The sequence below is a fragment of the Mus musculus genome, chromosome 2 (assembly GCF_000001635.26).
Source record: "Mus musculus strain C57BL/6J chromosome 2, GRCm38.p6 C57BL/6J".
NCBI classification, from domain to species: domain Eukaryota; kingdom Metazoa; phylum Chordata; class Mammalia; order Rodentia; family Muridae; genus Mus; species Mus musculus.
The window spans coordinates 85,664,764-85,679,703 of record NC_000068.7 but is presented as its reverse complement, the minus strand read 5'-3'; the positions used below and the strand labels follow the sequence as shown (position 1 = coordinate 85,679,703).

At 36.0% G+C, this 14,940-nt stretch overlaps 1 protein-coding gene and 1 pseudogene across 1 annotated transcript; one reads left to right on the top strand and one right to left on the bottom strand.

Moving 5' to 3' along the window:
* The first annotated feature begins 962 nt into the window (after positions 1-962).
* Positions 963-5,493, top strand: Olfr1006 (olfactory receptor 1006). Its single transcript, NM_146570.2, has 2 exons — positions 963-994; positions 4,539-5,493. The coding sequence occupies exon 2, from the start codon at positions 4,555-4,557 to the stop codon at positions 5,491-5,493; it is 939 nt and encodes a 312-aa protein (NP_666781.2). The 5' UTR covers positions 963-994; positions 4,539-4,554.
* Olfr1005-ps1 (olfactory receptor 1005, pseudogene 1) lies at positions 7,467-9,888 on the bottom strand (annotated as a pseudogene).

The window sequence follows — 14,940 nt, the reverse complement described above, 5'->3', positions numbered from 1 at the left end:
TCTTCTCTTCTCTTCTCTTCTCTCTCTCTCTCTCTCTCTCTCTCTCTCTCTCTCTCTCTCTCTCTCTCTCTCAAAATAAGCAACTATATTATGCTTGTTTATTTTGTTTTTGTGTAAAGTAATTAAAATCTAGAGAAAATTTATTGTGGGATATCACATTTGAGAGGATTTTTGCATATAAAGCATGACATTTACCACCATAAAAATCTTTGTATGGATAATCAAGCATATTAATATACAAGGAACTCCATAAGGAAACATGATACTCTAGTCAAACTAAGCATGCATTTTCTTTCAGAATTTCTCTCAGAATATAATCCAAGTTCAAGATCTTGGAAGAACTGATTTCTTCTGATGTCTCTCTGCCTACCTTAAAGTTGGCTCCTCTATTCTATGCTCACAAGTGACCTCTCTGTTTACTTATGTCCCTGGCATCTCTTTGTATATCAAAAATTAGGGTGAGGGTCCATTCATTACCTCCTCTGATCTTAACCATCATCCTATAGAAAAGGCTCTATCACATAATAAATTGTATTATGGGCCACTAGAATCTATAGATTCAATATATTAGTTGTAGGAGACATTAGTCAGCTTCTAAGGCTACATAGGGATGGTAGTCTGTACACAGAGAAAAGAATATGGCAACAAACAAAAAAAAATTAGAACAATGTTATATTCTAGAAATTCTGTGTAGCATAATTTGGGAAACTCTATCATCAAATATTTTATGCTTATATTGTGGCTTAGTTGTGTATACTCAATTTTTAATATAGCATGACTCCTTTGATTATACCCTAAATGATACATCATCCCCCAAACTCCAAGTGAATTCTAATTGTGTCTTTGGAGAATGAAGTATATATTTCTGGTTGCTATGTAGTAGTCTCAATGGACAAATGAAGAAATAATATATATTAGGTCAAACAAAGACACACCAAAATACAAAAAAAAAGTAAACTGTGTCACTTCCAAGTACTGGCTTTGCAGACAAAGAGTAAGTACCTGAAATGAGGGAAACCTAAGCATTATTCTCTAGCTGGAACCTCAGCTACAATAAATAAGAAAATATTATATAGATTTGGGCTAGGCCACCCAAAGATCACTGCTATGCTAGACATAAATATAAATGTGTATACACACACACACATGCATGCATGCACACACACACGCACAGAATATATACATATAAGCATATACATTTTACTTAATATTCTATTGATTGTTCTTATTATACAATTTGACTACATGTCTGATATTTGTACTGAAACTTCATGTGTTTAATTACACAGTGAAACATCAGAATGTGTGAATTGCTTTCAGCTCCATTGTTTGTGGTACTCTGTGAAGTTTGACAAGTGGTATGTGTTTCTTTCCCTTCTTAGAACTGATTTTTAGAGATCAAAGTGATATAATTAAACAGTTTTCTTACTTCATTGAAACAATGTGGAACAGGGCAGATACACAGGCAATGCATTTTAAAAAGCCATCCTGTCTGTGTGCCATATCGTGTTTTGTTCTGGCATTTTGTGTGCATTGTATTTTAATGACCATGTATAGTCAGCATTTTTTTTTTCAGATTCACAATGGATTTGAGATTCTGTGAATGAATTTTCTTTTACTCAGTCTTCCTTATTGCTGTGATATAGTATGCCACCCTTGAGGAAAATTTTTTGTTGTCAGACATTTAATGATAATAGTACACTGAATTTTAAATATAAATAGTTGAAGTTCTTTTGGATGTATGCAATCATTTAGTAAATAAAAGTTCAAGATATATGATCATGAATGTATTTGTTTATCACATAAAAATTCTCAGTGCCACAATATAGCAGGAATTAGCAGAAAAATGTTTTGCCCAATGAAATTGAATTTTAGTGAAGAGAAATGAGTGATTAATGCATTAAAAACAGATAAAGGTTGGTAAATGAGATTATTTCAACAGTGATTAATGCAGTAGGAGCTCAGTGGAGTCATAAGGATGAGAGTTATTGGTGAGAAATAAGGAATGTTGTTTTTAAGTGATTAACAATGGGTCATAACCAGATAAAGGCATTTTCAATGGCCTTAAAGAGACTAGTATATTAACCATGAAGATGTCCATCAACTAGTGTTGCAGGAACAGGAAACACACTGCTAAAAGTCCTTTGATACTGCTCACAGATGTTATATTTGAAAAATAAAAAGAAAAGAAGGGGGTGAAGTAGAATTAGAGGTTAAAGAAAGTGTTCAAAGATAAAACCCTGTAATTAGGGAATGTCCAAAACAACAAATCCACGGCTTGGGAGCAAAACAAAGAAAACTGGGTCCTCTGGAACATCTATACCATGTTAAACATTATGAACAAATCAGATGTGAGTATCTAGAATGCTGAGTTATAAAATAAGATAGGACTAGTGAGAGTGATAGTCTCAAGGTAAGTTATAGCCTGATTACAGAACATCAAGGATAGGATTAAACTGCTTGCACCCTATATGTTAATGAAAGCAATGGATAGTATAGCAGAAGTGATAGAAGTCAACAGCTTTACATCTTCAAGCTGTGCTGACCACAATACCTCAGTTAAATTCTGTGCTTAGTGAAACAATTTCAGGTTCCTTGCATCCTGATTGTGAAGAGGGAAAAAAATCTTGAGTGTACACTTGTAGTGATAATATTATCTGGCTGTGCTCAAAAGTGAGCGTTTTGAAAATTGTAATGCATCAACAACTACTGTTTGTTTCTAGATACTCACTCTGCATGAACAGCTGGAAGTAAAAATCTACTCTTTATTATGGTTCTGATTTTGATTGTGTTTTAAGGAATTCTTAGCATTTTGGGGACAACAGCATTCTAAGTTCATGCTTCATTGTTCCTCAGTCTCTTATAAGCTAAGCAAAAGAAAAGTTCTTCCTTGTGTTTAATATCTACTACATAAGAAAATCCTGACTGATATTTATGTATCTCATATCATGGAATAAAGTAAATAGTACATGGTTTTTATTTATAAAATAATTCTGACTTGATATTATCTTCAGAAATATGGGTGAAATGTATAATCGCTATAAGACATACACATCTTTGAAAACACGACTTTCTTCCCTCCCTTTCTTTCTCCCTGAGTCACTTTTGCCCTTCCTTTTATCCTTCTTTCCTTTCTTCCTTCCTTCCTTCCTTCCTTCCTTCCTTCCTTCCTTGTTTCCTTGTTTCCTTCCTTCCTTGTTTCCTTCCTTCCTCTCTCCTTCCCATTGTCCCTTCAGACTTGCCAGACTTCCTGTCACCCTCTCTTAATTCCATTTCTCACTATTTAAAATTTAAATTACTCTTTTTACAGACACCCCAAAATATTAAAATCTGTGCAAATTCATATAGTACTATCTGACATTTAAAAACAATATAAAATAGTATAACTGGATTGAATACAACATCCTCAAACACTAATGTTTTCTTTGATTTTCACCTCGTTTAGTTGTTACTACAGTGTGTGTGTGTGTGTGTGAGAGTGTGTGTGTGTGTGTGTGTGTGTGTGTGTGTGTGAGGTGTACAAGTCAGAGGATAATTTGAATATGAATCACATTTCTCCTCCTACCATGTGGGTTCTGAGAATCAAACTGAGATTGTCGATCTTGGCTGCAGGAGTGTTCACCTGATGAATCACTTCACTAGTCCCATTAATTACGCTTTAATGGGAGAATGTGTGAAATATTTTTCTAAAGTTTGAAGTAAATATTAAGAGTTGTCTATAGTCTATGGCACAATAGCGTACTGGTATGATATATATGTGTGTGTGTGTGTGTGTGTGTGTAGTTTCTAAGTCTCCTTAACTCACATTTTTACTTGGCTGTGTGACTGATTAAATACATTCTATACACTTGAGCTTCATGAATTATGTCATAAAGTATGCAATGTCACATGAGCTATGCAAATAATATGTGAATTCTGTAAATTAAATTAACCATAGAGTTCAATATAGTACCTGCAATATGATTTATAATAAGTGTGTTCTTTTCAGTGTTACATGAGCAGAAAAATGATGCATATGACCTTTAATTCTTGACACATGAGAAATTCTTAATTAATTATGGAAACATATTAAAGTTGTGTGTGTGTGTGTGTGTGTGTGTGTGAACTTTCTGTTAGAGATACTATGAAAGCATAAGATGAATGTGAATTTAGGATCCTCTTGTCTCAATCTCCTGTGTATAGGCTTATGACACTATGTCCAACCCAGAGTACTTCAATATTATGAGTGATGACAACTGACCAAACTTTGTTCTGGGCATTTTTATACCTATATTCTTTATATAATTGGGGGAAATGCCAGTTGTTTATTGAACAATTCTATCAGCTATTTCTCTCACCAATTTCATGCCATGCCTTGAAGCTACTATGTAAATTTTTCTAATTTGAAAGTCATTTATACCACAATTGTTATTATATTTTAAAATCATATACTAAAGTTTTATAATTTAGAATAATAAATAAAAGCTTATAGGCTTTCTGGTATTTCATAAATTACCTGAAATGTTTGCTATTATTATTTGATGTTTATTGATGACCAGGTTTTCCTCTGTGGACATGGAGTTGGACAATCGTACCATCCTGACTGAATTCATCCTTGTGGGCTTCTCAGCAGACCCCCACTGGCAGCTGACTCTATTTGGAATATTTCTAACCATCTACTTGTTGACATTGTCAGGGAACATGTTGCTGGTTGTTTTAATCCGAATTGATTCTAGACTGCATACACCTATGTACTTTTTCATCAGCAATCTGTCATTTTTGGATTTCTGGTATACTTCTGTATATACCCCCAAAATATTGGCCACTTGTATCTCAGAAGACAAACGCATTTCCTTGGCTGGATGTGGGGCTCAGCTGTTCTTCTCCTGTGTTGTAGCATACACTGAGTGCTACCTGCTGGCAGCCATGGCTTATGACCGACATTCTGCAATTTGTAGTCCATTGATCTATTCAAGCATCATGTCATCTTCTCTCTGTACTGGGCTAGTAGCTGGGTGTTACATAGGGGGGGTTTTGAATGCCATAGCCCATACTGCAAACACCTTCCGGCTAACTTTCTGTGGTAAAAATATTATTGACCACTTTTTCTGTGATGCACCACCCTTGGTAAAAATGTCCTGTACAGATACCCGTGTCTATGAAAAAGTCCTCCTGGGTGTGGTGGGCTTCACGGTACTCTCCAGCATTCTTGCCATCCTCATTTCCTACTTCAACATCCTGCTGGCTATCTTGAGGATCCGCTCAGCCTCAGGAAGACGTAAAGCTTTCTCTACCTGTGCCTCTCACCTGGTCTCTGTCATGCTGTTCTATGGTTCCTTGCTTTTCATGTATTCAAGGCCTAGTTCAACCTACTCTCTAGAAAAGGACAAAGTGGCTGCCCTCTTCTATACTGTAGTCAACCCATTGCTCAACCCTCTCATCTATAGCCTAAGAAACAAAGATGTCAAAGATGCCTTCAGAAAAGCAACACAGACAATACGACCACACACATGAAGATGATCACTTTTGGCTAAGTGCTGTTAACATATTCTCCCAATAACTCCATTTTCCATTTGTTCTCACATTTATGCATTTCACTTAAATTAAACAAGTGACCCTTTGAATGGTGAAATGATGAGCAAATGACTTTTAATTATTATTTTGTATTGTATGTATAATATAATTCATTCAATACCTATAGTTTATGTGCTTGAACACTTAATGCTCTTACATATTATATTTTGTCTCTTAGTTTTTCATAAAATTCATCTTGTTGGTTAATTTTTAAAGAATTTGAGGAAAATAAAGTTACAGTTTGAAAGAACATAGTTTTAATTTAAGTTGGTCAAACTATTGTTGTTCTCTTAAAAGTAGTTTTAGACTCCTAAGATTCTTGGGTTTGTATGTAAGACTGTGGAGTTTTACTTTAATACAGTGAGAGCTCCAATAAGTTCCTTAATAAAGCATAAATATAATAGGCAAAAGCACTCTTTTTACATCATATAACTTTTATATCATTGTAGTATCAGGTAAAGTATTTAGGAGTTGTCAATATGATGAGATGCAGCTAAAAATATCAATAAAACACTTTGTAAGATATGAAAATTATGCATCCTTTTGGTTATTTATCACCCTAACTATTGTGTAGTCTCCCAGGAAGAGTAGATACTTTGCAGGACCCTCAGTCAGGTTGCATATTAAAATGACTCAATTAGGGGAAAGACAACTTTAGATAAAATAAACTTTAAACAGATTCTTTAGCCTGTATCTGTCCAAATCCAGCAGCTGCCTGCTTGTCTCTTAGGCCTGGCCAAAAGCTAGGGAATTGTCAGCATATTTCCATCCCTAACAAAGCTGTTTATGATGCTGCCAGAAACCCTGGAGGATCAAATAGTTGGTACCCCTGACAATGAGCCAATTTCCTTAAACCTTCATGTGAACTCAATGCCTTAACCCTCTAGTGAATTCCATCAGAAATAAAACATCTATCTCCTGTCCTTTAAGGACTTGCTATAATTACCTTCATATCAAAGTTCCATTAACAATTGCAGTGGATCAATTGACATGTTATTTAGTTATTTATTTACTTGGAATTCTAACAGATGGTGTGTAACAATGCTTCGAGCTAAATTATCTGTTACCTCTTGAAGCAATGTACACATATATGTTTAAGTCAGTAAAATAATACTCTAGACTCAACCCATGTATTATTGTCACAGGCGCTTTGAAAAGAAATGTGCACTTTGATGTTTAGTACATGGCAGGTGTGGTTACTAAATTTCTAAGCCAGAGGTTAAATTTTATTACTGCAATTGATATGAGCACCTGTATAAATTCAGTAAAATTTAAATATGATCAATAGTGGCAGACATTATACCATATAAATTAGCTCCAAGTTTCTGATTTTTCGATATGTGTGTAGTTGTTCTCCCATATATAATTATCTTCTTCCTTCCCTAAAGCCAATTTTAACATTATACATCTTTTGTTCAATGAGGGATCCCTTTCAGTGCCTATTAGAAATGACAGGTTGTTATTAATAATTCATAATGTGTTTCTGTCACATATCCACAATACTTGTAGTACAAGAATTGGGTCAGTATTAGGAGAGAGAATAAGTTAAGCATCAATCCATTAAGAAAATATGATAGGCTTTCCTCTTTCACATCCAATTAAAGATTTGTGTTTTAGAACTATATTAATAATATAAATTAACTGTCATTAGTAGACTACAGTTCAATTATTCAACTAATACAAACCAAATGAGAGTAAAGAAAATTGTACATGAAAGCATAACAAGAAAATCTATAACTTATTACACTAAAAAATAAAAATTCCTCATTACTACAAAAACATGTAAACTAATGAAACAGTTTCTGTTGAGTTTCAAACAATAAAAATTCTACCTATAAATTCTCAGCACCTTTACCTTGACCCAAATAGTTTGTAATCACATACTCCTGTCTTGCTCAGTATATGTCAACTTAGACTTCAGAATGAGATAACTTGAAGAGTTTTCTCAGAGCTTCCTATACACCTTTATTCCTTAGTCTGTAGTTCATCGTATCCAATATGGGAAATAAAACAGTATAAAAGGTAGAAACCAGTCTGTCCCTCATCAGGGAGTAGCTGGAACTTGGGCAAGACTGGATGTGAAGAATGGATTCATACTATAACGTCGCAGAGATAAGGTGTAAGAAGCAGGTGGAAAAAGCCTGGAAGATTTCTATGTGGATTGGACCCTCAAAATGGCAGCAATGATGAAGAGCTAGAAAGCCAAGATGAACAGGGTAAGAAAATGGTGGTTATCATGTAAAAGAATGCAAATTGATCTATTCCTATCTTCTTGTACTAAGGTCAAATCTCAGTGGATTAAGGAACACCACATAAAACCAGAGACACTGAAACTTATAGAGGAGAAAGTGGGGAAAAGCCTCAAAGATATGGGCACAGGGGAAAAATTCCTGAGTAGAACAGCAATGGCTTGTGCTGTAAGATCAAGAATCGACAAATTGGACATCATAAAATTACAAAGCTTCTGTAAGGCAAAAGACACCATCAATAAGACAAAAAGGCCACCAACAGATTAGGAAAGGATCTTTACCTATCCTAAATCAGATAGGGGACTAATATCCAATATATATAAAGAACTCAAGAAAGTGGACTCCAAAATTCAAATAACCCCATTAAAAAATGAGGCTCAGAGCTAAACAAAGAATTCTCACCTGAGGAATACTGAATGGCTGAGAAGCACCTGAAAAAATGTTCAGCATCCTTAATCATCAGGATAGTGCAAATCAAAACAACCCTGAGATTACACCTCACACCAGTCACAATGGCTAAGATCAAAAATTCAGGTGACAGCAGATGGTGGCGAGGATATGGAGAAAGAGGAACACTCCTCCATTGTTGGTGGGATTGTAAACTTTTACAACCACTCTGGAAATCAGTCTCGTGGTTCCTCAGAAATTGGACATAGTATTACCAGAGGATCCTACAATACTTCTCCTGGGCATATATCCAGAAGATGTTCCAACTGGTAAGAAGGACATATGCTCGACTATGTTCACAGCAGTCTTTTTTATAATAGCCAGAAGCTGGAAAGAACCCAGATGCCCCTCAACAGAGGAATGGATACAGAAAATGTAGTACATTTACACAATGGAATACAACTCAACTATTAAAAAGAATGAATTTATGAAATTCCTAGGCAAATGGATGGACCTGGAGGGCATCATCCTGAGTGAGGTAACCCCATCACAAAAGAACTCACACAATATGTACTCACTGATAAGTGGATATTAGCCCAGAAACTTAGAATACCCAAGATATAAGATACAATTTGTGAAACACATGAAACTCAAGAAGAACGAAGACCAAAGTGTGGACACTTGGCCCCTTCTTAGAATTGGGAACAAAACACCCATGGAAGGAGTTACAGAGACAAAGTTTGGAGCTGAGACAAAAGGATGGACCATCTAGAGACGGCGATATCAGGGGATGCATCCCATTATCAGCTTCCAAACGCTGACACCCCTGCATACACTAGCAAGATTTTGCTGAAAGGACCCAGATATAGCTGTCTCTTGTGAGACTATGCCGGGGCCTAGCAAACACAGAAGTGGATGCTCACAGTCAGCTATTGGATGGAACACAGGGTCTCCAATGGAGGAGCTAGAGAAAGTACCCAAGGAGCTGGGGGGGGGGACCTTATAGGTGGAACAACATTATGAACTAACCAATACCCCCTACCCCCTACGGAGCTTGTGTCTCTAGCTGCATATGTATAAGAAGATGGCCTAGTCAGCCAGCAGTGGAAAGAGAAGCCCATTGGTTATGCAAACTTTATATGCCTCAGTACAAGGGAATGCCAGGGCCAAGAAGTGGGAGTGGGTGGGTGGGGGAGTGGATGGGGGACTTTTGGGATAGCATTAGAAATGTAAATGAAATAAATACCTAATAAAAAGAAAAAAGAAAATGACATTAAACGCTAAGAGGACATACAGAGCAGACTCATAACTCTCCTTAACATCCCATGCCAACTTCACCAGATATCACAGAAAAAAAAATCATCATAGACACTATCACCATAAAAGTTCAATGTGAATGTGTTGCTTGTTAATAAAATTTATTGCGCTGACAATCCTCCTTATAGGAATATACAAGTAAATAGATGTACAAACTCTTTTACATAGATGGAGCATAAAGCAGTGGATTAGATGGCATAACAATCATAAACCATGGCACCCAGCAGGTAACATTGACTATTGCCCAATCCAGCTAAAAAGATCTGAAACAGACATCTAGCATGGAGATGCTTTTCACTTCAGAGATACAGGTTACAAGGATCTTAGCAATATAGACAGAGGAATACTTAAGTCTCAGAAAAGACAGGTGAGATAGAATCCAGAGACTCACTACCCTGGCCTGAGGCATAACATGTATGACTTCGATTTGGATTGAGAATTGTGGGGGTAAATTTGCCCTATGGGACTTGGCAGCTCAGCAGACTACACAGGTTCAAATTTCATTCTGATAATAAGACCTATGGATTTTGAGTAAGACCATTTTCATCTGATTTCTGATACAAAATAACTTCGAAGATCATGAGGAGAGAACAGGTCAGAGTGCTAAGCGAAACAGTACTATCAGTTAAATGAAGAGGTGATGGTTAACATCTTTCAAGGTTCCCTGAAGAGTTCACCAGTGTACTTATTCTGCAGACATGAAAATGTGCTTCTTTTTTGGTGTAAATCACATAATTACACACAACACATCATCTTCATTGCTCTTGCAAGAGTCTCTCAATTGCTCACATTCAAATGAGTTAGTGATTCTATCATATTCAATTATACTACTTTACAGAGGCTCGATTTCTCTCAGGAAAATATATCCTTTGCACACTAAAGGACAACAGAAAGTTATATGCACCACAAGTTAAGTTATTACAAAGCAAAGAAAATTAGAACCTATTGTTCCTATTCATCTGTGTTTAAAAAAGTCTACCCTCCCAAATTTGCCTGTCCTCATAGCCTTGTCCATGTACAATAATTGTTGCTGTACATTTAAATTAACTCATTTTCCCATAGGGCCTTTTTTTTAGAAGTATATCTATACAAAGCAAAGAAAAATGCATGTCTAATGTGTTAGAGATAAGAGTTTTATTCAAATCCCTTGAATTTGACTCAGTCTTTGATATGATTTTCCCCTCAAAACTAATTCTGCTACAGTGTATAGGTCTTTTGCACAGCATCATAGTTCTAGTCAATAATATTATTTGATAAGAAACCCTGTGTCTGAGACATCCAGTTTCTGGTTTCTGGTACTCCAGACAGTGTCATGGGTGGACTACAGGCATGCATCTCAGGCTGGACTGGTCATTGGATCTCCACTTCCACAATTTCTGTGTCACCTTTACCCCAGTATATCCTGATGACAGGGCAAATTGTTAGCTGAAGGTTTATGTTGGTCCACCAAACACTCTACTGGAAGTTTTTCCTAGATATAGGAGATGAATAGTTCAGGAATTTTCCCCCCATTACTAGGAGTCTTACCTAGGGTCACTCTAATAAATTCCTGGGAGTTTGCATTGCAGTAGGTTTCTTCCTCACCCATGAATTGCCCTCCCCCCAATTCCAGTTGTCTCTCCCAGTACTCTCTGCCTCTATCCTTTCCCCACATGATCCTTCCTGTTTCTGTCCCACCTGCCCCCAAACACTTGGCACCAAATACAAATAGCAATAAATAAATAAATAAATATCCAATATATATAGTTTGTTAGTTAACCCAATTGTCATCAGAATGACTTCATCCAGCAACTGATGAAAACAGAAGCAAAGACCCACAGTCAAACATTAGATGGGGATCAGAGAATTATGGTGAAGATGTGGCCAAAGAATTGTAGGAGTCATAGGAGTCAAAGACACCACAAGGAAACCCAAAGTATCAACTATCCTGGACTCATAGGGGATCATTGAGATTGAATGTATAATCAGGGAGCCTGAATGGGTCTAACCTAGGCCCTCTATAAATATGTTATAGTTGTATGGCTTGTTGTTTTGCTTGGATGTCTAACAGAGTAAGCAGAGCCTATTTCTGATGCTTTTTTTCTGCTTTTGGGACCCTTGGACTTTTACTGGGTTACCTTATTCAGCTTTATATGAAGGGATATAATTAATTTTATTGCAACATGATATGCCATGTTTGGTTGATATCCCTGGAATGTCTGCCTTTTCTGAAGGGAGGAGATGGGAGGACTAGGGAGGGGGCATGGAGAACTATAGTCCAGATATAATACATGAGAGAATATATTAATTTTAAAAATTAAAAAAGCCATGTCTTAAAAAACAAAAATAAATAAATAAATATTAAATAAATAAAGCAACTGTATCTTTTTACATAAAATCATTTAAAGAGAATAGATCTCATTTGTTACCGACACAGAGTAAATATTTTAATTAGATTGATTGACATTATAAAAAAATCATATTGTATATAAACATTGACATTTTCTATGAGACTGAAACTACAAAAATGTTCTAACCATGAGCTATCCCCATCTGTTTATTCCTTTATTTATCATCTATAGCCTAATAAATCTAACAATAAAAATTTTTAACAATTTCCTTATAGACCTTATCTCTTGGGCTGCAGATTCCTTGAGGGAGTTGACACTAATTTATTTCCAGTCTTTAGAAAACACTCTTATGTAGCATATGCAGTGTTAAATGAGTATCTTAATAAGGTTCAGCTTCAAAATGCTATTACATAGTCTTTAACCTTCTGGACAACCAGGACAGCCAAAGTGTATTGGTATATCTTTTCAGGGTAATTCACTCTCATATAAAGAACTATAAATTTGATAATTCATTGTTACATGGGCAAGTAGTTTGTGGTGAATTTCTTCTGAAATATGGTCTATTTAATATGTAAATACTTTCAGGGGCCAAGTAACTAAAATGAATTCAGTGACAGGGGAAAGTACCACTTGTGAGCTAACCATGAAAAATAAATTAGGCAATGGTTGGCTTTTGCTTTAAATAACTTAATTAGAATGTATATTATAGCAGATTTCTGTTGAGGTAGCTGGAATAGGACTTAGCATAGAGCTGGTGAAATATGAAGGAAGATTTATTGGCTAACCAAATGTTAGAACTGAGAAGTCTTGTTTTCTGTGGGATCTAATTTATTCACTCATCCTTAGCTTCAATCTTAATTGGAAAACAAACACACATCTGAATCAGTTCACTTAAATTTTCAGTCTGCTAACGCCCAAGGTGAGACTGGAAAACATAAAGTCTAATGGGCTTTTAAACAGTAAGAATATCATTTCACACAGCATTTCATATTCAACACAGAGTTTAAAAGTATAGTGATTGTCATAAAAAATCTTTATGTATTTAACATCTTTACTGGAGGCAATTATATGAGACATATTTGGGGTATCCTCATTTTGCTCACATTTTTTTCTATAACTTTAGTAGTGGTACTTAAAATGATTTGTTTCTATCTTTATGATCTAATAATAAAAATATGAATAACTAGTAATTAGTTGCTGTGCCTAGAAAGTATAAAATTATGAAACATTTTTAACACTAAGATAGTTTTCTGACCAACCTCAATGATTCCACTCCTGGTTTTTTCTCTTCCCCCCTCCCATTGCCTTTTAAACTGTAAGTATTGGAAACTTTTCTCTTTACTAGCTTTCAGTAAAACAAAACCATTTCCACTTTTACTACCAGAGACAAAGTCAGTAGATACCAACTGGTAGTTTCTGGAGATAACAACCCAAGGTTGTAGCACAACCTGAGGTATACTGTACCCTAAGATTATTTTTGTGCTATTTTTGAAATAGCTATGATTGTTTTATTACATGTTCCTCTTCCCTGGTTTTACTGCACTGCTCTTCCTTTAGCACTGCTGTTCCATGTGATTTTATTCTTGATAAATAAATGCTGAAATAAAAAAAGAAAAACATAGACCAAAAAAAGGATGTACTTACATCTTTGGCAATGATTCTCCAATTTTATCAGTGGTAATATGTTCTGTGACTGACTGTTATGCATCATGATCACTAATGATGTGGGAAACAGCATGTTTGTATTATTTTTGATCATTCTATCACAAGAGTGTATTTGTTCAAAAACCCCCCACAGCCAGACATGTTCCATCCCCATGTAGATAAATGCAAGACATTTCTTCCAGAGTCACAATATCCTGGCAAGTAGAAAGCCATCTCACAAAAGGGTTAAATTATATGATGCTTTGGGCTTAGCTTTTCTTCAACTCAGTGAAATTTTTTTTTATATTTACCCATGTTGTTGGCTGTACCATACTTGAATAATTCACCAACTTAAGGGAATTTCGTTTTCTTTTTCTCAGTTACCATAAGAGAAGCTTCGGTGAACAATTATGTATAGTTTGCTATGTGAATATAAGTTATTTCTCTTGGATAATTGTGAACTGTCTGTGTTTATTCTTTTTTTTAATTAGGTATTTTTTTCGTTTACATTTTCAATGCTATCCCAAAGGTCCCCCATACCCACCCCCCCAATCCCCTACCCACCCACTGCCCCTTTTTGGCCCTGGCGTTCCCCTGTACTGGGGCATATACAGTTTGCAAGTCCAATGGTCCTCTCTTTGCAGTGAAGACCGACTAGGCCATCTTTTGATACATATGCAGCTAAAGACAAGAGCTCCCGGGTACTGGTTAGTTCATATTGTTGTTCCACCTATAGGGTTGCAGTTCCCTTTAGCTCCTTGGGTAATTTCTCTAGCTCCTCCATTAGGGGCCGTGTGACCCATCCAATAGCTGACTGTGATCATCCACTTCTGTGTTTGCTAGGCCCCGGCATAGTCTCACAAGAGACAGCTATATCTGGGTCCTTTCAGCAAAATCTTGCTAGTGTATGCAGTGGTGTCAGCATTTGGAAGCTGATTATGGGATGGATCCCTGCATATGGCAGTCACTAGATGGTCCATCCTTTTGTCACAGCTCCAAATTTTGTCTCTGTAACTCCTTCTATGGGTGTTTTGTTCCCATTTCTAAGAAAGGGTAAAGTGTCCACACTTTGATCTTCGTTCTTCTTGAATTTCATGCGTTTGGCAAGTTGTATCTTATATCTTAAATTATTTGTTTTGTAGAAAGACCCTGTAAACGATCAATATTTAAAATGGAGCCTTTGGTGAACCACACATGTATCATTAGTTATGGCTATGATAGGAAGAACATAGACTGGTCAGAGAATGCATGAGAGAAAGTGTGCTGGGTAGTTGCATAGATCTTATTCAAATGGTTCAGTGCTTTTTCTTGTATGCCATTCTATATCTTAGGCATTGTGAATTATATTATAGACAACATGGAGACTAAGTTGCGTAGGGATGAAAGTGATACATACAACACTTGCCTGTGATTAAGCTGGTAAGATAATCCAAATTTACTGGGTCACACAATTACTTTTT